Below are 22918 nucleotides of genomic sequence, written 5' to 3'. Positions count from 1 at the left end.
ATGGTATTTTTTATTTTCATTTTCATTTTTAATAAAAATGCATACAGTTGTTACAGCATCTAATGTTCACATGAATATTTGCATTGATCATAACCGCAGCTGCAACCCTGTATATTGCTTCAATCTGGTGACAAAATGCATTTCACATCCCAAAATTTTTACACCACTGTAGGCCTACATGACAAACAAGATAGCATACTGTAGGCGCGCACGTGTGTGTGTGTGTGTGTGTGTGTGTGTGTGTGTGTGTGTGTGTGTGTGTGTGTGTGTGTGTGTGTGTGTGTGTGTGTGTGAGAGAGAGAGAGAGAGAGAGAGAGAGAGAGAGAGAGAGAGAGAGAGAGAGAGAGAGCTGATATGCATGACAAATGTTTCTTGGAACATGTTGTATGAATATGTAGTATTCAGCTATAGGGCCTACTAACCTTCATCCTTACCTCTCCACCACAGGAAACGGGGGGGGGGGGGGTAGTTGTTTACTGTAGATGTTAAACTGTCAGTTTATGCCACAACCAATGACATAACAGGAAATGTAATGAGCCTGGATGCAGAATGCACAATTGTGGTTAGACACAATGATGCGTGAAGATGTGATGTGTGTGAACACTGTCTTGTCTCTCTTATATTAAATTTGATCGTTTGCGGGTCTTGAATAGCTTGGGTTGGTACATTTGAAAAAAATGTCTGGAAAAGTATGGAAAATGTTGTGGTTTATGTCTAATACACACATAATTATAGCCTTTATGTTGTTGTTGTAGACCCACTTTGAGTTTACAGTTTTTGTTATGTGAAGACTAATGTTCAGATATAGAGGGATGCTCCATTACCCTACAACTGTTACTGTCAGCATGCATTCAAATACCCACCAAAATCAAATCCAGCCAAGAACTAGCCTACCTAGAAAAAACGGCTTCAAATTCAAAATTGGCCACAGTCATCATAGGTATCATGTCACACAGGCAGGGCCGATTTTACCAACGGGCTTACCCGGGCTGAAGCCCGGGCCCGGGACATCAAGGGGCCCAAAAAAAAAAAAAAAAAAAAAAAAAAAAATTAAATTAATTTTTTTTTTTTTTTTTTTTTTTTTTTTGGGACCCTTGATGTGTTTTTTTTGGGCCCCCTGTCCAGGGTCTTCGCAAAAAATGTTTTTTTTACTGACGCCATTCAATTTTTTTTGCAGAGTAATAACATCCACTGTGGGAGGGTGTCCACCTGCTATGCCGACCACTCGCAATGCCGACCTTAGGTTTAGGCGTGGGGGGTGGGAGAGGTTAGGTTTTGGGTTAGGGTCTGGGGGAGGTTAGGTTTAGGCGTGGGGGTGGGAGAGGTTAGGTTTTGGGTTAGGGTCTGGGGGAGGTTAGGTTTAGGCATGGGGGCTGGGAGAGGGGAGGTCGGAACAGCGAGAGGTCGGAACAACGACATGGAACCCTGTGAAAGGGCTCCCGAATTTGTAGATGAAATAGTGCAATTCAAAGAATTCATCAAAAACAAAGACAATAAAAGTGTGCGGCACTTGCTTCAAATAATAAGGAAGAGGAACCTGTCATCAGTTTTTCCAAATGTGGATATTGCCTTCAGGATTTACTTAACTCTCCCTGTAACAAATGCCTCTGGAGAGCGCTCCATTTCAAAACTTGGGCTTGTCAAGAACAGGATACGGTCTACAATGGGACAAGAAAGGCTCACCCACTTGACATTGATGTCATTGGAAAGTGACATTGTTAGAACATTGGACTTCACCACTCTAGTCAAACGCTTTGCCACGGCAAAAGTCAGGAAGAAGACATTTCAGGTACGAACAGACTTGAATACTGCTTGATTGATTTGTGCAATAATTGTGAGAATGTGTGTGTGCACTGTAATAATAACAGCAATAATAAATACTAAATAATATAATAAAAGTGCTTGTTGTGACATCTCAGTGGCAATGTTTTCTTTCCAATCAGGCTGTTTATGAAAGAACATGATGTCTAAACCTACAGTTTGTGTTTGTAAGTTAGAATGCTGACAGGAGAGCAGGTGGTGACATGAAAGTTAGTGAGAAAAGGAGAAGATACTGAATAATGACATCACAACAGTATAATCCTAATGTTGATTTAAAATGAGATATTCCTTTAAATACGGCTAAAAAAGGTAAAAAAAAAACACTCAAATTTTTTTTCGGCGGCGCCCGTTGGGCGCCACCGAAGCCCCCCCTTCCGCTTGAGGGGGGGGCCCTGCAGAGATGAATAGCCCAGGGGCCCATGAAGTGTAAAATCGGCCCTGCACACAGGTAACACTTTACAATAAGGTAGCCTACACAAAATGTATGGTAGTTAGGCTACTAGGAAACTAATGAGGAACTAACTATTAGTTAATGTAATTTAATGACTAGTCTGTCCGTTCCAGAGTAAGCAGTTAATCATTCATTAATGATTAGTAAATGTCAGTTCAGTTTGTATAAAAGTTTGTTTACCGTATTTATTATATAAAAGGGAGCAAGTGGGCAATATTTGTCTGCTTTCTGTCTGTTTCAATTTTTGTCCCACTGATGATGTGACATCAGGGACATCATTAGTGACAAAAATCATCTGATGACATCACTGATGATGTCATAGGCACTGATTATGTAGTAAAACAGCTCAAGGGGTAGCCTACATGAGACAAAAAAGGTTGGGAAACACTAACTGTAGCCTACATGAATGGTTGGTTGAGGAAACCCGAGATCATCTACATTACAAGATTTGTACTAAACTACTATAGTGCATGATATAAATGAATGTTTGATTGAGAAAAACAGAGATAATCTTAGTAGAAGATTTGTAGGCTACTGTGTAATTTTCCACTGCAGTTATATTCATTGAAGAAAGTTGATTGTTCCTTGTGAATCATCATCATCGTCTTCAGTTCCAACCTTCCTTTTAGGGGCACCTTGTGGTGCTTTGAGGAAAGTACATGTTGACCCGAATGTTGAGATGTGGGCATGCGCGGGAGCTTGCGCTCTGTTGTTGCTGGCAGGTTGCTACTACAGTCAATAATGGTTGCTACTACGTTGCTACCAGACAACACAACGTATCGTGATTGGGGGACTGTCCATCGTTTTCGTGTCGCTAAAGACACAAAAATAAACATCAGAGCCATCGAAGCAGCAGAAGAGTGTCCTTCACTCTTTTTACCTCAGACTCTTGTCTTCTCGGTAGCCTACAAATACAAAGCTTTTTAAGTTAGCATACCTAGCTAGCTGCTAACCAACAGACAGCCAGGCACGGGGCTTAGCAACACAACGCTAGCTGACTATTTGATCGAGCAGTTGTGTTTTTGAATCAGAAGCAACGTTATGATGTCTAACGTTCAAGTCCAGAAGATGAGAGCGTTGGTGAAGCAGCGGCTAACTGCTGCTGCTGAAGAGATATTTGGGCTGTTTGAAAGAACGATAGCGGAGTACGAAGAAGAGATTGCTCGCCAGCGCAGGCTGCTAGAAGATGTTGTGATGCCTGAGATCCAGATCCACAAAGCAGGTTTGGGAAGGTTTTTCTACATACTCCACACTGATCAAGTGACAGTTAACCCTAACCGCAGTTGCTTTTAACAGGGTTCATACAAGGTCCTTGAAGTGCTTGGATTTTGAGGGGGGGGAGTCAAGTACTGGAATCTATCTGTCTGTAGGGAGGTAGGGCTCTGTCTGTCTGTCTCACTGATGACGTAATCAGTGATGTCATAAATTGAGGCATTGTGACATCACACACACACACACACACAAAGTCCCAGTGATGATGTCATCAGTGATGTCATAACTTGTGAGTCACAATTTAGTGATGGTCACTCAAGCAATTGTGATGTCATCAGTGAGTGATTTCATCAGTGATGTGAATTTGAGCAATTGTGTGCTGCGCATGCCAATAGAGCAGGTGAGGCCACGCAGCAACCAAGCTGCAAGCGAGTGTAACCGAGGTGAATCAGCACGGATTCCTCGTGAGTCCTGAGTGGATTGGTAAAACTCACTCCCCAGTATAAAGGCATGTTAATCAGTTCCACCAAGGGAGCTAGCTCTCTTGGTGTTGCGGTTAACATGTCGGTTAACATGTCGGACTCCCAAGCCGAAGGTCGGCGGTTCACATCCCACCCCTGGACAAGCCCATAACATGGGTTGCTCCAAGTACCACCAACACAACGCCGTTACATTTGCAATGTCAATAAAATACCCAGTGAGCACCAACCGGGATTCAGCATTGCTTTGTAGTTGGAAACATTTGGTCTGACATCCTCTTTTCAACGTGCTAAAATGCGGTTAACATCAATGTGTCAGATTATATATATGTACACACACACACACACTAGAAAGCACTCGATCCCTAGGCTCACCTTGCATACGCGTGGCCTCGTGTAACAGCGTTGTGTTGGTGGTACTTGCAGCAACCCATGTTAAGGGCTTGTCCAGGGGTGGGATACGAACCGCCGACCTTCGGCTTGGGAGTCCGACATGTTAACCGCAACACCAACAGAACTAGCTCCCTTGGCGGAGCGGACTAACGTGCCTTTATACTGGGGAGTGAGTTTAACCAATCCACTCGCTACCACTCGGGAGTCGGGACTCACGAGGAATCCACGCTGATTCACCTCAGTTACACAAACATGAAGGGATATTATCCATCTCACAGACTGAGTATGCAAAAACTACAATGAAACAGTTTTGACTAGCAGTGGGCTGCAAATAGGTCCAATTGGGAGCTAAATCATGGCCACACATGGGACATGGGTTACGCATACCATGTCGCGCACTCATGCTTTCCTCTGTTCCCAAAGATGATGTTTTCATGTCGGCAAATGGTCCTAATAAAGTCACAAACTGACGTCTATTGGATTTGTTCACCTCAAAGCAGGTTGAGAAAATGTTATGTGGGCGTATTAAAAAGCATGAAGAGAACTGGTGAGAGGACCTTATTAAAGCCTTTTCTTTTCATTTCATGCATTTTTCAATGTGTTTGGATGATTCATGTCCATTTGAACTACAGAACATTGTAATGTATGTGTGCTACTACACAATTAGCCTACCTTAAGATCCCTCAAGAAAACCAAAATAACAAGCAAACTGAAAGTGTGTAAATAATAATGATGAAAATAAAGGGGACCAAGGTGTAGCCCACTGCCATCTGCTGGTGTAGAAATGACACTGCCTCTTTAGAACTTTTGTTTGAAAATGGCAGCGCAGAAACCACATTGAACAACATTACTTCCAGGAAAACGCTGTCTATATACACAAATTGTGTTTTACGCGTGAGGCTACAAAGAACCGTCGTCTGAAGGTAAAAATACAAAATGAGAACTGAGGGTGTAGTTATTCGTAGTTGTAACATAAGGATTTGCATGCTACATGTTGTATTGTATAAATGCAGTCCATTTACCATTTACCATTTACCATTTTTCAGTCTTGCTTCCAGACGGCCAGCGGATGTTGCCTCCAAACGTCCAGCAGCTGGTGGTCAGTGAAGAAGAGGTTTCCCCTGAGCAGCAGGACTGGAGCCCCAGTCTGGACCAGGAGGACCCAGAGCCCCCACACATTAAAGAGGAACAGGAGGAACTCTGGACCAGAGAGCAGCTTCAAGGGCCGGAGGAGGCCCATTTCACTGACTTCCCATCCACTTCTGTTCCTGTGAAGAGTGAAGATGATGAAGAGAAACCTCAATGGAGTGGAGCAATAAGTTCACACATGAGAGTCCAGACTAGAAATAATCCCTTTAGCTGCTCAGTTTGTGGTAAAATATTCAGGCACAATGACCTGGTTAGACACATGCGAACTCATACAGGGGAAAAACCGTTCAGCTGCTCAGTTTGTGACAAAAGTTTTAGTCAAAAAAGTACATTGGTTACACACTTGAGAAGCCATACTGAGGAGAGACCATTTATTTGTTCATATTGTTGTAAAAGTTTTAGTGAAAAGGGAACTTTGAAGATACATATGAGAGTCCACACAGGGGACAAGCCATTTAGTTGCTCAGACTGTGGTAAAACATTTGGTTGTAAAGGATACTTGAAGACGCACATGAGAAGTCATACAGGAGAGAAACCCTTTCGTTGCTCAAACTGTGGGAAAAGTTTTATTAAAAAAGGAGATTTGAATAGACACATGAGAATCCACACAGGAGAGAAACCATTCAGTTGCAGTGTTTGTGGGAGAAGTTTTAATCAGAGGACACATGTCAGACAGCATAAGTGTGTTGGTGAGAGCAGCAGCAGGTGAAGCTGCAGAGCTGCTGGTTGAGCTGAACTGTTCAGCAGCAGACAGAGACACATGATAGTGCATCATTCAGGAGGAAACCCAAACTCTTTTGGATTGTGTGTTGCCCTTAGTATAGGGCGATAGTCAGACCGAATGGCCATCATTCCCACTCCATTGTTCAGTCTAAGATTTCCCTGAACCAATCACTATTCACTAGTGAGCGACGTACCTGAACTGATCACTAGTGAGCGACGTATCTGAACCGATCACTAGTGACCGGCATATCTGAACTGATCACTAGTGACTGACGTACCTGAACTGATCACTAGTGACCATCTGAACCGGCCACTAGCAGGGATTTGATTTTAGTTTTTTCCAGGTCTGGAAAAGTATGGAAAAATATTTGTGTTTCCAGACTATTGTCTATTGTGACTATGTGATTATTTGTGTTTCTAAATAATACAATTATGAATTTCGAAAAAATTAATTGATAATAGAAGCCGAGTGACCGGCATATCTGAACCGATCACTAGTGACTGACGTATCCGAACCGATCACTAGTAACTGACGTATCTTTTTTCTACCACTACTTTTACTTCGAAAACCCCTGAGCTAGAGTGTTTGCCTTGCTAAAATCTACTCCTGTGTTCTGTTCTCTCTTCCTCCCTCCCTCCACTCTCCTCTCTTCTCTTGCTATGCTTGTGTTTTTAATAAGTTTTATGTAAGTTGTTCATTTCTGTTTCTTGATTGTGCTTAGTTAGACCTAGCCAGACACATTCTCTGTAAAGTCCTCTGGGACATGGGACATGCTTGTGAATTAGGGCTATATACAAATAAACTTGACTTGGTAATTTGGTAATGTGTTATTTAACTAAATAGGTTAGTCAAAAGACAAGTCTGTTGGGGGAGGAAGCGGTGGAAGCCGGAAGGACTGGAGCTGTAGTAGGATAAGGCGCGGAGTTTGAATGACGGAGCATCAGCAGCGTGAATAAATCAACATACATGTGAACATCATGTAGAGCTGGGGTGGAAATGTCCTATGCAGAGGCCTTGAGGAAAGTGAGGGGATCAGCTGGACCTGCCAGGCTGGTGGGGGCTAGTGCTAAAAAACAACAGGGCAGCTGATGCATAATCAGTCATTCCTTGCATTTATATGGCAGATCGCAGCCACAGGATTACTCCTGTGGAAATAGAAACACCATAAACAGTAATCACCTCTCACTGGTCCAGTGAGAGGCAGCAATGTGCCGCAAGGCCGCTAGTCTGCCGGAAAGATATCTGAAGAAGAAGAAGAAGCTTGCGCTCTGTTGTTGCTGGGGCAGGTTGCTTGCTACTACTACAGTTGCTACTACGAGTACTACGTTGCTACCAGACAACACAACCTATCGACTGTCCGTCGTTTTCGTGTCTAAAGACACGAAACGAAACATCAGAGCCATCGAAGCAGCAGAAGAGTGTCCTCACTCTTTTGACCTCAGACTCTTGTCTTCTCGGTAGCCTACAAACCATTTTAAGTTAGCATACCTAGCTAGCTGCTAACCAACAGACAGCCAGGCACGGGGTTTAGCAACACAACGCTAGCTAAGAGACTATTTGATCGAGCAGTTGTGTTTTTGACTCAGAAGCAGCGTTATGATGTCTAACGTTCAAGTCCAGAAGATGAGAGCGTTGGTGAAGCAGCGGCTAACTGCTGCTGCTGAAGAGATATTTGGGCTGTTTGAAAGAACGATAGCGGAGTACGAAGAAGAGATTGCTCGCCAGCGCAGGCTGCTAGAAGATGTTGTGAAGCCTGAGATCCAGATCCACAAAGCAGGTTTGGGAAGGTTTTTCTACATTGCTCTCTACAGTGATCTCTCATAATGATGAAAATAAATGGGACCAAGGTGTAGCCCACTGCCATCTGCTGGTGTAGAAATGACACTGCCTCTTAAGAACTTTTGTTAAATGGCAGGGCAGAAACCACATTACTTCCAGGAAAACGCTGTCTATACTATATATATACTATATATATATTGTGTTAACTTATTTTCATGTCTATAAATTGTCTATTTTATTTTTATTCTTATTTTTATTTCTCTTATTTTTATTATCTTTTATTCCTTTTATTATCTTTTTTTTTTTTTACTTCTATTTTAATTATACTATCATTCTTATTGCGTTTACTTATTTCCATGTCTACAAATTTGTTTTAATGTATTCTCTTTTGCTATGGTCTGATTACTCCTGTTTTAAATTTATTTTTTCTTGCATGTCCAGCACTTTGAGCTGCATTTCATGTATGAAAGGTGCTATACAAATAAAGCTTATTATTATTATTATTATTATTATTATTATACACAAATTGTGTTTTACGAGTGAGGCTACAAAGAACTAGCCTGGTAAACCAGCCCGTCACGTGAAGTCACATTTCATTTGAACCAAATGAAATGCGAGTTCACGTGACGGGCTGGTTTACCAGGCTAACAAAGAACCGTAGTCTGAAGGTAAAAATACAAAATGAGAACTGAGGGTGTAGTTATTCGTAGTTGTAACATAACGATTTGCATGCTGCATGTTGTACTGTATAAATGCAGTCCATTTACCATTTAACATTTTTCAGTCTTGCCTCCAGACGTCCAGCAGCTGGTGGTCAGTGAAGAAGAGGTTTCCCCTGAGCAGCAGGACTGGAGCCCCAGTCTGGACCAGGAGGACCCAGAGCCCCCACACATTAAAGAGGAACAGGAGGAACTCTGGACCAGAGAGCAGCTTCAAGGGCCGGAAGAGGCCCATTTCACTGACTTCCCATCCACCTCTGTTCCTGTGAAGAGTGAAGATGATGAAGAGAAACCTCAATGGAGTGGAGCAATAAGTTCACACATGAGAGTCCAGACTAGAAAGAATCACGTTAGCTGCTCAGTTTGTGGTAAAAGATTCAGGCAAACTGACCTGGTTAGACACATGCGAACTCATACAGGGGAAAAACCGTTCAGCTGCTCAGTTTGTGACAAAAGTTTTACTCGAAAAAGTACATTGGTTACACACTTGAGAAGCCATACTGAGGAGAGACCATTTATTTGTTTATTTTGTTGTAAAAGCTTTAGTGAAAAGAGAACTTTGAAGATACATATGAGAGTCCACACAGGAGAAAAGCGATTTAGTTGCTCAGACTGTGGTAAAACATTTGGTTCTAAAGGCTTCTTGAAGACACACATGAGAAGTCATACAGGAGAGAAACCCTTTAGTTGCTCAAACTGTGGGAAATGTTTTGTTAAAAAAGGAGATTTGAATAGACACATGAGAATCCACACAGGAGAGAAACCATTCAGTTGCAGTGTTTGTGGGAGAAGTTTTAATCAGAGGACACATGTCAGACAGCATAAGTGTGTTGGTGAGAGCAGCAGCAGGTGAAGCTGCAGAGCTGCTGGCAGCAGTAACCCCTGAGCGTTTGCCTTGCTAAAATGTACTCCTGTGTGTTCTGTTCTCTCTTCTTCTCTTCTCCCACTCTCCTCTCTTCTCTTGCTATGCTTGTGTTTTTTTTTAATAAGTTTTATGTAAGCTGTTCATCGCAGTTTCTTGATTGTGTTTAGTTAGACCTAGCTAGACACATTCTCTGTAAAGTCCTCTGGTAATTTGGTAGTGTTATTTAACTAAATAGGTCAGTCAAAAGACATACCCATTTTTGTACATTGTACTTTTGTACTTTTTCTCAGTTTTCATCATGTTTAATACAAAAACATAGTTTTCTGTTTAAACCAAAGTCAGAACTTAAACCGCTCTCAGAGATTGTTTATCACAAGGAGCTGATGCTTAGTGACTCCTCTCAGCTTCGGCCATGTTCCCTGTATGTAAATAACTGAGTTAGCTGGATGTGTTTGTTGGCAATATGATAAACTGTAAACCCAGGATTTTCTTTTTGCTGAGGCTTTAGAGTTAGTTCAGTAATGATGCTTCATCTTCAAGCTTCTCCCACCAGGAGCTCTCCAGACATGGCTGCACCTTTCCTTAGATGGTAAATCATCTCTTAGTCCTCTGTGACAGTATTTTCCTGTGTGTACCCTCTAAGCAGGGGTGGGCAACTATTTTTCATGGGGGGCCACATGAGAAATCCAGATTGTTGCCGGGGGCCGAACAAATATTGTCATGCCGTAACCCATGGATGGGCAACTTTGATGATAGAGAGGGCCACAAAAAAAGTCCTCGCTACCAGATTTTGCTGAGGGCTGATCGGCGCCAGCGTGAAAAAATTGGGGCATTTGAAGCCAGGTTTAGAGGAATAACTCATTTTAAATTAACAGTTGTGATGTCATTATTCAGTCTTAACCACCAATATTTGATCCTTTTCCTCACTCACTCCTATGTCACCACACTCTCCCTGCAGGGCTTGAAATTAACTTTTTTCACCACCTGCCAATATGGCTGCTAGATTTTAAAGTTACCAGCCAATTAGAATTTCCACTATCCAAAATGTTTTTCTTGAAATAAACCAGAATATGAGTGGGTTAATTTAAGCATAAGTATCAGTGTGGCCCGGGATTCTCAAAGCCTGTGTTGAGGGTCACACGAACAAAAATGCACTCTTGAAGCTAAATAAATCCAAAACCAACAAGTTAATTATTTAAATTTCTACCTCAATGTAGAACAGCCATTTCTTACACATGAGATTACTTTTGGCCTTTTAGTCATAAAGATTATTGAAAGATATTCCATATTCCAGACTGAAATGCTATAACAGAAGAATTTTGCAATTCCATCGCGGGCCACACAGGGGGCCGTATGTTGCCCATGTGTGCTTTATAGTAACGTTCAGTCAGAACTCATTTATAATTAAGCCCATAGTTAATGAACTAATCATGTACAAAACACACACACAGTCACATATTTTATATACTGTATATGTTGTAAGCCTAATTTTTGCCATCACAGCTGCTTTTTACATGTATGGGATAATACAGGCTAATATACAATGTGTCCCAAGGAGTCATTTCTAAACTCAATTAGCTACAGAAGCTAATGTTCACATTCAGTCCTTGTATATTTCTCTCATGTGTTAACATCATTCCTTTCCTCCTCTGTGTGTGTGTGATTGAGAAATGAGATGCAGGTGGTGTTCATCCTAATTGGCCTGGTCAGGTGTCAGATTGCTGCTGGCTGATTGGCTGGTGGAGAGCATTTAAGCCAGCTGATGCCATCCTGTCGCCCTTTGCTCTCCTCATTCCCAACGATGATGGCTGCTGTGCTGACTGCTGTGTTCTGTCAGGTAGGAACTGTGTGTAGACCTACTTTAGTAGTTCTGCAGAACTTTATTAAGATGTGTCTTTATCTTGGTAGACCTGTGCAGTCTAAACTGTAAATAGTTACCTTCCAGATCTACACTTTTGTACACTGTAAATAACACTTACCCAAGTAGCAGAAAGTAGGGGGAGAAGCCCTTTAGTTTTTTGTAACATTTTCTGATGTTTATTTTGTAGGAGCTTATAGGTAAGAGCTGTGTCTCTTATTTAATCCATCATTTTCTTTTCTTAGGTAAATTTAAGGTTGGGGATTAGTTTGATTGGTTAGTTGTGTTGGGGCCATGCTGTGCTCTGAAACTAAACCTGCTACTTGTGAACTTGTGATGGTGGTTCGGCTGATCATCCTTGGAAGTGGGAAGAGTGGGGGCACTTTGTGTTGCGGTCCGGTTCCCCGAGGCCGGTTCCTAACATAATTGGGTGCTCGTCTGCTTTTCTCATTCGTCAGCACGTCGTCTGTGAGTGTGTGTGTATATATATTTTATATGTTTGTCTGGTGGGCAGTCTTTGTGCAGGTGGTAAATGGTGTTAGTCAAGGTGGCTTTGCATGGAGCTGAGGAAGCTCATGGTGGTAAAGCTGGTGGATATGTTTGTTGGAGGAGGAGCCGGTCAGAGGGGACCAGTAAGACTGAGGAGGGGCGTGACAAGGCAGGGCAGTCAGTAGCACCGTTTCTCCTCTTTCTGTGTAGACTGCTACCCTACAAGAGTCTCCGTACATAGACTTGCCTGTCACTCTGACTCCCAAGCCGTCTAAATCAGCGATACAGACATATTTACAAGTGTCACAGAAACATTTCAAAGCCACATATTGAGAAGAAGAGTTCATAGCTTCTCGACGTCGGGGTTAGAAAGCTCGTCGCTGCTCATAAATGCCTCTTTTCATCTGAAGTCTGTGCTGGTGATACTTTTTACTGAGCTTTCGGCCAGAGTGGCGCTGTTGAGCGCTCTAACGGCTGGGAGCTCTAACCTGGAAAAAATATCACCAGCACAGACTTCAGATGAAAAGAGGCATTTATGAGCAGCGTCGAGCTTTCTAACCCCGACGTCGAGAAGCTATGAACCCTTCTTGTCAATATGTGGCTTTGAAATGTTTCTGTGACACTTGTAAATACGTCTGTATCACTGATTTAGACGGCTTGGGAGTCAGAGTCACAGGCAAGTCTATGTACGGAGACAGGACTCTTGTAGGGTAGCAGTCTACACAGAAAGAGGAGAAACTGTGCTACTGACGGCCCTGCCTTGTCACGCCCCTCCTCAGTCTTACTGGTCCCCTCTGACCGGCTCCACCTCCAACAAACATCTCCACCAGCTTTACCACCATGAGCTTCCTCAGCTCCATGCACACCATTTACCACATGCACAAAGACTGCCCACCAGACAAAGATATAAAATATATATATATACTCAGACGATGTGCTGACGAATGAGAAAAGCGGACAAGCCCCCAATTATGTTAGGAACCGGCCTCGGGGAACGGGACCGCAACACAAAAGTGCCCCCACTCTTCCCACTCCCAATGATGATCAGCCAAACCACCATCACAAGTTCACAAGTAGCAGGTTTAGTTTCAGAGCACAGCATGGCCCCAACACAACAAATCAAACTAATCCCCAACCTTAAACTTACTTAAGAAAAGGATGGATTAAATAAAAGGCAGCTCTCACCTATAAGCTCCTACAAAATAAACATGAGAAAATGTTACAAAAAACTAAATGGCTTCTCCCTCCTACTTACTTGGGTAAGATGTTAGTGTACAAAAGTGTAGAGCTGGAAGTAGCTATTTACAGTTTAAACTGCACAGGTCCACCAAGATAACACATCTATAAGTTCTGAAGAATGAAGTAGGCATACACAGTTCCTACTTAACAAAACACAGCAAATAGTCAACAGAGATATCATATGGGAGAACAATGAGTGGACTATGTCCAATTACACACTTGGAATGATGTGAACAAATGACATACACATGTAATAGCAAATAAACTTTAATTTCATCAATTTCCTGTGTCTGCACTGTTAAATGGGTTTGGGGGATGCCATCCCTTGCAGTCATTGCCACCGATGATGGCTGCTCTGCTGACTCTTTGTTCTGTCAGGTAGGCACTGTGTGTAGGCCTACTTTTGTAGTTCTTTAGAACTTTAAGATCTGTCCTTGTCTGGGTAGACTTGTGCAGTCCAAACTGTAAATAGCTACCTTCCAAATCTATACTTTTTTACAGTAAATAACTCTTACCCAAGTAGCAGAAAGTAGGAGGGAGAAGCCATTTAGTTTTGTAACATTTTCTCATGTTTATTTTGTAGGAGCTTATAGGTGAGAGCTGTGTCTATTTTTTTTTTAATCCATCCTTTTCTTGGTAAGTTTAAGGTTGGGGATTAGTTTGATTTGTTGTGTTGGGGCCATGCTGTGCTCTGAAACTAAACCTGCTACTTGTGAACTTGTGATGGTGGTTTGGCTGATCATCTTTGGGAGTGGGAAGAGTGGGGGCACTTTTGTGTTGCCGTCCCCTTCCCCGAGGCCAGTTCCTAACATAATTGGGGGCTCGTCCGCTTTTCTCGTTCGTCAGCACGTCGTCTGAGTATATATATATTTTATATGTTTGTCTGGTGGGCAGTCTTTGTGCAGGTGGTAAATGGTGTGCATGGAGCTGAGGAAGCTCATGGTGGTAAAGCTGGTGGAGATATTTGTTGGGGGAGGAGCCGGTCAGAGGGGACCAGTAAGACTGAGGAGGGGCGTGACAAGGCAGGGCCGTCAGTAGCACCGTTTCTCCTCTTTCTGTGTAGACTATGCTACCCTACAAGAGTCCCATCTCCGTACATAGACTTGCCTGTCACTCTGACTCCCAAGCCGTCTACATCAGCGATACAGACGTATTTACAAGTGTCACAGAAACATTTCAAAGCCACATATTGAGAAGAAGAGTTCATAGCTTCTCGACGTCGGGGTTAGAAAGCTCGACGCTGCTCATAAATGCCTCTTTTCATCTGAAGTCTGTGCTGGTGATATTTTTTCCAGGTTAGAGCTCCCAGCCGTCAGAGCGCTCAACAGCGCCACTCTGGCCAAAGGCTCGGTAAAAAATATCACCAGCACAGACTTCAGATGAAAAGAGGCATTTATGAGCAGCGTCGAGCTTTCTAACCCCGACGTCGAGAAGCTATGAACTCTTCTTCTCAATATGTGGCTTTGAAATGTTTCTGTGACACTTGTAAATATGTCTGTATCGCTGATGTAGACGGCTTGGGAGTCAGAGTGACAGGCAAGTCTATGTACGGAGACTCTTGTAGGGTAGCATAGTCTACACAGAAAGAGGAGAAACGGTGCTACTGACGGCCCTGCCTTGTCACGCCCCTCCTCAGTCTTACTGGTCCCCTCTGACCGGCTCCTCCTCCAACAAACATATCCACCAGCTTTACCACCATGAGCTTCCTCAGCTCCATGCAAAGCCACCTTGACTAACACCATTTACCACCTGCACAAAGACTGCCCACCAGACAAACATATAAAATATATATACACACACACTCACAGACGACGTGCTGACGAATGAGAAAAGCAGACGAGCACCCAATTATGTTAGGAACCGGCCTCGGGGAACCGGACCGCAACACAAAGTGCCCCCACTCTTCCCACTCCCAAGGATGATCAGCCGAACCACCATCACAAGTTCACAAGTAGCAGGTTTAGTTTCAGAGCACAGCATGGCCCCAACACAATTAACCAATCAAACTAATCCCCAACCTTAAATTTACCTAAGAAAAGAAAATGATGGATTAAATAAGAGACACAGCTCTTACCTATAAGCTCCTACAAAATAAACATGAGAAAATGTTACAAAAAACTAAAGGGCTTCTCCCCCTACTTTCTGCTACTTGGGTAAGTGTTATTTACAGTGTACAAAAGTGTAGATCTGGAAGGTAACTATTTACAGTTTAGACTGCACAGGTCTACCAAGATAAAGACACATCTTAATAAAGTTCTGCAGAACTACTAAAGTAGGTCTACACACAGTTCCTACCTGACAGAACACAGCAGTCAGCACAGCAGCCATCATCGTTGGGAATGAGGAGAGCAAAGGGCGACAGGATGGCATCAGCTGGCTTAAATGCTCTCCACCAGCCAATCAGCCAGCAGCAATCTGACACCTGACCAGGCCAATTAGGATGAACACCACCTGCATCTCATTTCTCAATCACACACACACAGAGGAGGAAAGGAATGATGAACACATGATGAACACACGTGTGTGTGTGTGTGGGGGGGGGGTCAGAAAGTCTCTGAAAACTGTAAGGGTAAACAAAGAGAAAAAGATAAGAGCTCTTCCTTTATGCTTTTTTTTATTTCAGAGATTTTATACTTTATTGACAGACTTGTGAAAGACAGGTGTGAGAGAGATAGAGACACAGAGTGTTTTTCTGAGCCATTTTCAGAAAATAGTGCTTATCATCCAATCATCAACGTCAAACCCTAACGCTACCCCCCCCCCCCCCCCCCCCTGCACTTTATTAGTTTAGTTAAAGTAGTCAGTGTTTCTTATTTTGATAGAATTGTGCTTTATGGTTTATTTACAGAACATTTATATATTTATCCTCACTCTGTGGCGGTACAGCGCAAATAGATTTTGACTGCCACATATACATTTCAACTAGTTGACTGCAAACTCCGGCTTTAGGCCTTATCTAAGTATTGTTTTGGCTGAACATCATTCCAAACAAAGTTAGGAAATTTTTATTTTGTTTATTCATTTCATTCATATAGAGACAGATTTTGTTTATTAATTTAATTTACATATTGACAGATACACAACATATAACATTTCTCAACGTCTGATGACATGTATCGTATCCCAACATTTTTAGCCTTGGCTAATTTGCAATGCCCGTCCCGAGATGTTATTAAAAGCACCTGTTAAAAGCAAAGTAGAGTAAAGTAGAGTAAAAGGCAGTAAAATAGTCAGTCATTCAATCAATCGTGGAGCAACACAAACAATTAGGGGTGCACCAATCGATCGGCAGGCAATCTGTATCGGCCGATTTTGACCTCAAATATGCGATCGGCAATTTTTTTTATATAAAAAAAACAAATATATACATATATATTTTTTTTTATAAAAAAAAGCCCTATCACTAATCAGGCTTTCCAACAATATAAAATACAATGCCAATTGGTATTATTAAAGGGGAGAAATAATCGACCTAAAATAACGTTTCCAAACTTTCTTTGAGGAGTTTATATATCGGTAATCGGTGATCGGTCGATGATCGGTTGGGCAGATATTTTCCATAGGCGATCGGCAATTGGTGAGCGGTGGCAAAAAAACGTGATCGGTGCACCCCTACAAACAATCATACACAAAGGATATAAACATTGTATAGATTATACCCACAAACCCATGAACACAGTCATTTATGGGAACAATGTAGTTGTTTTTCAGCAAATCCTTTAGATTGGGTTTAAAACGCTCCCAGCTACGATCCTGTTTAATGTTTGTGGGCAGTGTGTTCCACATTTTGACCCCAGTGAACAGTGAGGGCTGTTTGTCCTCGGGAGGTTACCTTCTCTCCACTAAAGCAGAGATAGATGGGTGTCTGTAAAGCAGGGGTGCCCAAACTTTTTTGCCTTACGAGCTACTTTTAAAATGTCCAACTCAACATGATCTACCAACCCACCCCCCAAAAATGTTTTACCTTACATTACTGCAGGCCTACGCCCTCCCTCTCTCTCCTCTGCTCTGTCTCTTGTCAAAGCTCTGACCAAAACCGACGCTGAATTTGAAGAGAGGAGTTTTGCACCGCGGTGAAGTTAGTTTTAGGTTGGATAAGACATTCACTGTGAATGTCTGTCACATATCCAAACTAAAACTAACTTTGTTTTTACTGCTCTCAAACAGGTTGATTTTGCTACAGTATATTCTTCAGTGCTGTCACAGTGGCTGATTATTACCCGTGTACATTTAAACTACACTTCTGCTCAAGCAGTCATACTGTACCAGTCAATCACGATCAACGTATTGGGCACCCCTGGTGTAAAGAATATCCATAGTACATACACACTTACAATCCTATGATTTCATATTGTTGTAAGGAAGTTCCAAGTCTATGTTGAACATATTGGATTTGTTCTCAGTGCTGGTGTGTTTGTGTAAGAACAGTCGTAGTAGTCTACGACTACTACTAGAGTCTAGTAGACTGACTTGGTGGAATGCCACCGGAGAAAATAGAATGTTGTGGAATGTTTAAAGTCATTTTTCTCATGTTTTACTTTTAGACCTGTAATAGATTAAAATACTCATCACTTTTGATATACGAGAGCTATCTGTCATTAAAAAAGCTATACAGAGTTTCTAGTTTATGGAAATATCAAAAAATGAAAATGTCATATTTTCACCATGGGAATGGTTTTGGCAGGCCACCATATGTTGCTTCATATTTCCCTTTGAACTAAAGCTTTTGCCACAAACAGAGCAACTGAATGGTTTCTCTCCTGTGTGGAGACTCATGTGTTTAATCACTGCTCCACTCTGGCTAAATCTTTGACCACACACTTTGCAGCTAAATGGTTTTTCCATCGTATGAATTCGCATGTGCCTCCCTACATCTCCGCCAAATCTAAATCTTTTTTTGCAGACTGAGCAGCTGAATGGTTTCTCACCTGTGTGGATTCTCATGTGTCTTTGCAAATTCCCCTTCCAGACAAATATTTTACCACAAACTGAGCAACTCAGCTGTTCATCCCCGGTATGAAACCTCTTATGACGCATGATTTCACTGTTTTTCAGTGAGTCTAAATCCGACTGAGGTTCTCTAGTTTCCCTCCATTCATCATCACTGTTCTCAGGTTCAGACGAGTGTGAAGTCTTGCCATCACTAGTTAGTTGTAAATGACTAGTAGCTGGATCTAAGTTCCTGGCTGGATCTGATATTCCACAGTCTCCTCTATCAGCTTCTGTTTTCATCTGTCCAGTTGAGCTGCTGGCTCGAGGCTCTGCCTCTCTGTTCTCCTCGGTCTGGTTTCGAAGCTGTGAGGACTGTGGTATCTCTTCATCATCCTCACTCTTCTCAGGGACACGAATGAACGGGAACTTGGTGGTGGTGATGTGGGCCTCCTCTGGCCCTTCAAGCTGCTCTCCCTCCTGACTGGTCCAGAGTTCCTCCTCTTTAATGTGCGGGGGCTCTGGGTCCTCCTGGTCCAGACTGGGGCTCCAGTCCTGCTGTTCAAGGGGAACCTCGTCTTCACTGCCCAGCAGCTGGATGTCTGGAGGGAAGACTGAAAAACAATTGAGTTAACATGCAGTTGGTTTTCTTCAGCACCCACCCAACAGTGTTCAGGATAGGTCTGTATCACCAAGCCAAACATCTAATCAGTTTAAAGGTCCTCAGTGACAGCGTGACTCTGAGCCTCTCACCGCCATGACGAGCATATTGCTTACTGCACTGAAACATGGAGTGACTTTTGGGTAGGGTGACCAGATGTTTGAGGATGGCCGTCCTGAGTCCCGACATAATATCTCTCCAACACTAAAAAGGTCCCAGTTTTCAACACTCACTACTAAAGTGTCCAGGGTTCCACCGCAATTCAAATAATAATAATAATAATAGTAGTAGTATTATACTTGTTTTTCAGTGCTTACATAGACATTTATCATGTTCTGTTATGTGGAATGAATGAAGTTGAATGAACCTCTATATGAAAAAAGTGCACCTGTGAGAAGCAGAATGCAGATCTCAGCAGAGCAGTCAAAGTACAGATGGTGTGTGTGTGTGTGCGTGTGCGTGTGTGTGTGTGTGTGTGTGTGTGTGTGTGTGCACACACACGTGTGTGCATGCGTGCGCGTGTGTATGTGTGTGTTAGGAGAGAGAAATAACAGATGCTGTCCGGACTCTGGACCAAGGGATTTCAGCTGCCATTATTTTTTCCAGACATTTGGTAAAATGCTTGCGAAAATAGCTTTACTTGGTCAAACCAAGCGATTCAGCTATATTTAGAATCAGGAGAGACCAGAGCTATATTTAGAATCAGGAGAGACCAGAGCTATATTTAGAATCAGGAGAGACCAGAGTTCCAGAGGGACGTGACTCACTGCTAGGTGACAAAGGATGTGAAAAGTTGGGCCTAGTCAACAGAGGGTGTATTGCATTGACACCAATGCACAGGACAGTGTGATTCCAATAGTGGATCAGACAGTATCCAGACATCTTTAAAGGATTTGGTGTCTTACCATTCACCTACAAGAAGATACAGCTAAAGGATGATGCACAGCCAGTTAGTGCCATTTCTCCAAACCGGGACCGCGCTGGCAGCATTCTACTGCATGTAGTACACCCTTAACGGCTGTCCAAAAAATATATAATAATAAAAAAGTCTAGCGGAACTCCTGGCATGTACGTCGTCCACTAAACAAGCTTATTTTTGCAACGGACAGGCCCAGATTGTTGTTGTAAAAGAGAGAGAGATAAATGAATGCTTGTTATAGTGTCTCAAGACACTGGCTCCCGCAATTTTCAAATGCTCCCGATTACTACGTCTGTAGTCTGAAAGTTGGGCAAAAAATGAGGCGAGATGTTCCGGTCAAGATGAGGCAGGAGTCACAGTACATCCGCTCAGTTCCCCACTTCCGTGGTTACCTCTAAAGCAGGGGTGGGCAACTATTTTTCATGGAGGGCCACATGAGAAACCAAGATTGTTGCCGGGGGCAGAACAAATATTGTCATGCCGTAACCCAGGAACCTTGATGATAGAGAGGACCACATAAAAATGTCCTCGCTACCAAAGGGCCAGATTTTGCTGAGGGTTGGGGGCTGAACGGCGCCGGTGCGAAGAATTTGGGGTATTTGAAGTCAGGTTTAGAGGAATAACTCATTTTAAATGAACAGTTGTGATGTCAATATTCAGTCTTAAACACAAATATTTGATCCTTTTCTCACTCACTCCTATATCACCACCTGCAGGGCTTGAAATTAACTTTTTTGACCACCTGCCAATATGGCTGCTAGATTTTAAAGTTACCAGACAATTAGAATTTCCACTAGCCAAAATGTTTTTCTTGAAATAAACCAGAATATGAGTGTGTTAATTTAAGCATAAGTATCAGTAAGTGGCCCGGGATTCTCAAAGCCTGTGTTGAGGGTCATACGAACAAAAATGCACTCTTGAAGTAAAAAAAATCCAAAACGAACAAGTTAATTATTTTTACTTCAATGTAGAACAGTAATTTCTTACACATGAGATTACTTTTAGCCTTTTAGTCATAAAGATTATTGAAAGATATTCCATATTCCAGACTGAAATGTTATAACAGAAGTGGAGTATTGGCCAGAATGACATGAACATTTGGACACTTATTCAGGGGGTATCTTGCATGTTGCGTTCAGGTGCACAGGTAGCGCTCGCGAGCCGCCAGTTGCCCAGGTCTGCTCTAAAGGATAGATACGACCCTAACCACACGAATACTTCTGGCCGTCTCCCCTGTGCAATCACCTGCTTTGGTTGTGTTTACATGTGTTGTAAATCGGTCGAATACCATTGAACTTCCTTCCGGTCTCTTTGGCAGATGACAACCTCCTCTTGCCAAATTTGAATGGGCAGCAGTACAGACTGTCTCTGTCTGGAGCATTCTGAAATTGTGGAAGAGATGGACTGCCTGGAGGGACTAACAAACATGCTGCCCGGCATATACTAGGTTTCGCCTAGTGTTGTTATATTTATTTTGTAAGAAAGTCAAAAGCCAAAAAGGTTGGAAACCACTTGTTTAATCTGAAATCTTTAATAAAAGCTTGTTATATTATCCATTGTGTCAAATCTCAAGCTAAAGAGTAACGTTAAAGCTGCTGTAGCAAGACTTTTATGCTCAAAACAAGGCTACATTTTTAACTTTACACACAGCGGAGCTTACGTAACTGTTCAGTGTGGTTTAAAGGCAGCAGCTTGTCAAATAAAATAATCTAAAAGCTGTCTGCTCATACCCAGGCTTGGGAAGTAACTGATTCCATGTAATCAGGTTACTGTAATCAGGATACAAAAAAGGTAACTAATGCCTTAGTTAAAGATAAAAAGAAGTAATCAAGATTACAGTTACATTTAGTTTAAAAAAAGATTACCAGCAGGATTACAATTTTAAATACATGTATTGTATATTCTATTTATTGTATATTGTGTATTTATCCAAGTGGCTGTGCAGTGTCCACTGTAAATATTAATTATTATTTGTATTGTCTACTTTATGTTTGATATCTCAAAAAAGAAGGGGGAGGGGGACTTGGGAGAAAAAACACACTTGGCTCTTAAAAAGGACCAGTGCATTGCACCCACAAAATAAATGACTAAAAAGCAGATACTATCAGTGTACTGTAATACGAAGATGGAAATATTATTATTGTTATTGTTTTCTTATTGAGAAACAGGTGACACTAGATAGGTTGGCTGAAAGCCTGCTGTAACCAACACATAAAGTCTGAAATGAGTATTGCAGAGCTTTTTTGTTGTCGAAAAATGTCCTCCTGAGTCAAATGTAGAATTTCTTTCAAAAAGTAATCCAAAAGTAACGGAAAGTAATCCGTTACATTACTTTTATATTGTGATATTTGGATTACGTTACTGATTACAATTACAATACAGCAGTAGGAGGGTACAAACCTGTCGTGTGTGCCTGGACCTCGGGCTTCCGGCCTGCCAGCAGCCTGATCTCTTCTTCGTAGTCCGATATGGTTCTTTCAAACACCCCGATGATCTCCTCCGCGGCCGCAGTCAGCCTCTGGGTGACGAAGGCTCTCAGTAACTGCACTGCAGACATTGTAAGACGAGACGTGGGAAAAGCTCCGGTAGCGGTTGGAAGCGTTTTTAAGGCTGAGCTACCCTTTTCTTTTGTTGGAGCCTACCAGGCCAGCCTACAGGAAGTGTTGCCAGATCACGCGAGAGAGAGAAACAAGCAACCAGGTCTACTAACAACGTAGGTTGCTAGGCAACACAGTCACACAACCATCTGTTAACGTAGGTCTACTTATAAATTATAGCTAAATTATAGGCTACGGGAGTGACAAGTCCGTCGTGTAGTTATCCGTCTCTCCTTCCTGTCTTGCTCTTCTTCTTCTCCTTCTTCTCTCTTCTTCGGGTTTTAACGGTAGCTTGCATCCATAATGTTGCCCTACTGCCATCTTCTGGAGTTAGTTAGCTCCTACAATGTCCACTGTGTGTGTGTGTGTGTGTGTGTGTGTGTGTGTGTGTGTGTGTGTGTGTGTGTGTGTGTGTGTGTGTGTGTGTGTGTGAGAGAGATTATTTAGCTGTGCCAGAGTCGGGACTGTTACGCTGTTCTGATGTTGGGATAGACACATGTGTGGTTCTGATATTCTGAATATAATAAGCTACACCTTCTGTAATGCTGTGTTGTTTGATCGTTAAATAAATAGAGAGAGAGACTCCAAACATAAGTTGTGTGTCGGTTCAGTCTTTGTTTCTGTAATGTATAGC

General features: G+C 42.4%; 2 protein-coding genes across 2 annotated transcripts; one reads left to right on the top strand and one right to left on the bottom strand.

Annotated features, from left to right (window-relative positions):
- Positions 1 to 3316: 3316 nt before the first annotated feature.
- LOC310792506 (uncharacterized protein) lies at positions 3317 to 9604 on the top strand (the record flags this gene model as incomplete). Its single annotated transcript, XM_083654181.1, has 3 exons — positions 3317 to 3494; positions 7845 to 8006; positions 9366 to 9604. 3 exons carry the CDS (start codon positions 3317 to 3319, stop codon positions 9578 to 9580), a joined length of 555 nt encoding a protein of 184 aa, XP_083510307.1. The 3' UTR covers positions 9581 to 9604.
- A 6674-nt stretch (positions 9605 to 16278) lies between these two features.
- Positions 16279 to 22497, bottom strand: LOC310792730 (uncharacterized protein). Its single transcript, XM_083654459.1, has 2 exons — positions 22088 to 22497; positions 16279 to 18721 (listed from the first exon to the last, which is right to left on the bottom strand). The coding sequence occupies exons 1-2, from the start codon at positions 22242 to 22244 to the stop codon at positions 17799 to 17801; spliced, it is 1080 nt and encodes a 359-aa protein (XP_083510585.1). The 5' UTR covers positions 22245 to 22497; the 3' UTR covers positions 16279 to 17798.
- Positions 22498 to 22918: the final 421 nt, after the last annotated feature.

Source organism: Poromitra crassiceps (assembly GCF_964638095.1).
Source record: "Poromitra crassiceps genome assembly, chromosome: 18".
NCBI classification, from domain to species: Eukaryota; Metazoa; Chordata; class Actinopteri; order Beryciformes; family Melamphaidae; genus Poromitra; species Poromitra crassiceps.
The sequence above is the reverse complement of the archived record's forward strand: the minus strand, read 5'-3'. Positions and strand labels throughout refer to the sequence as shown.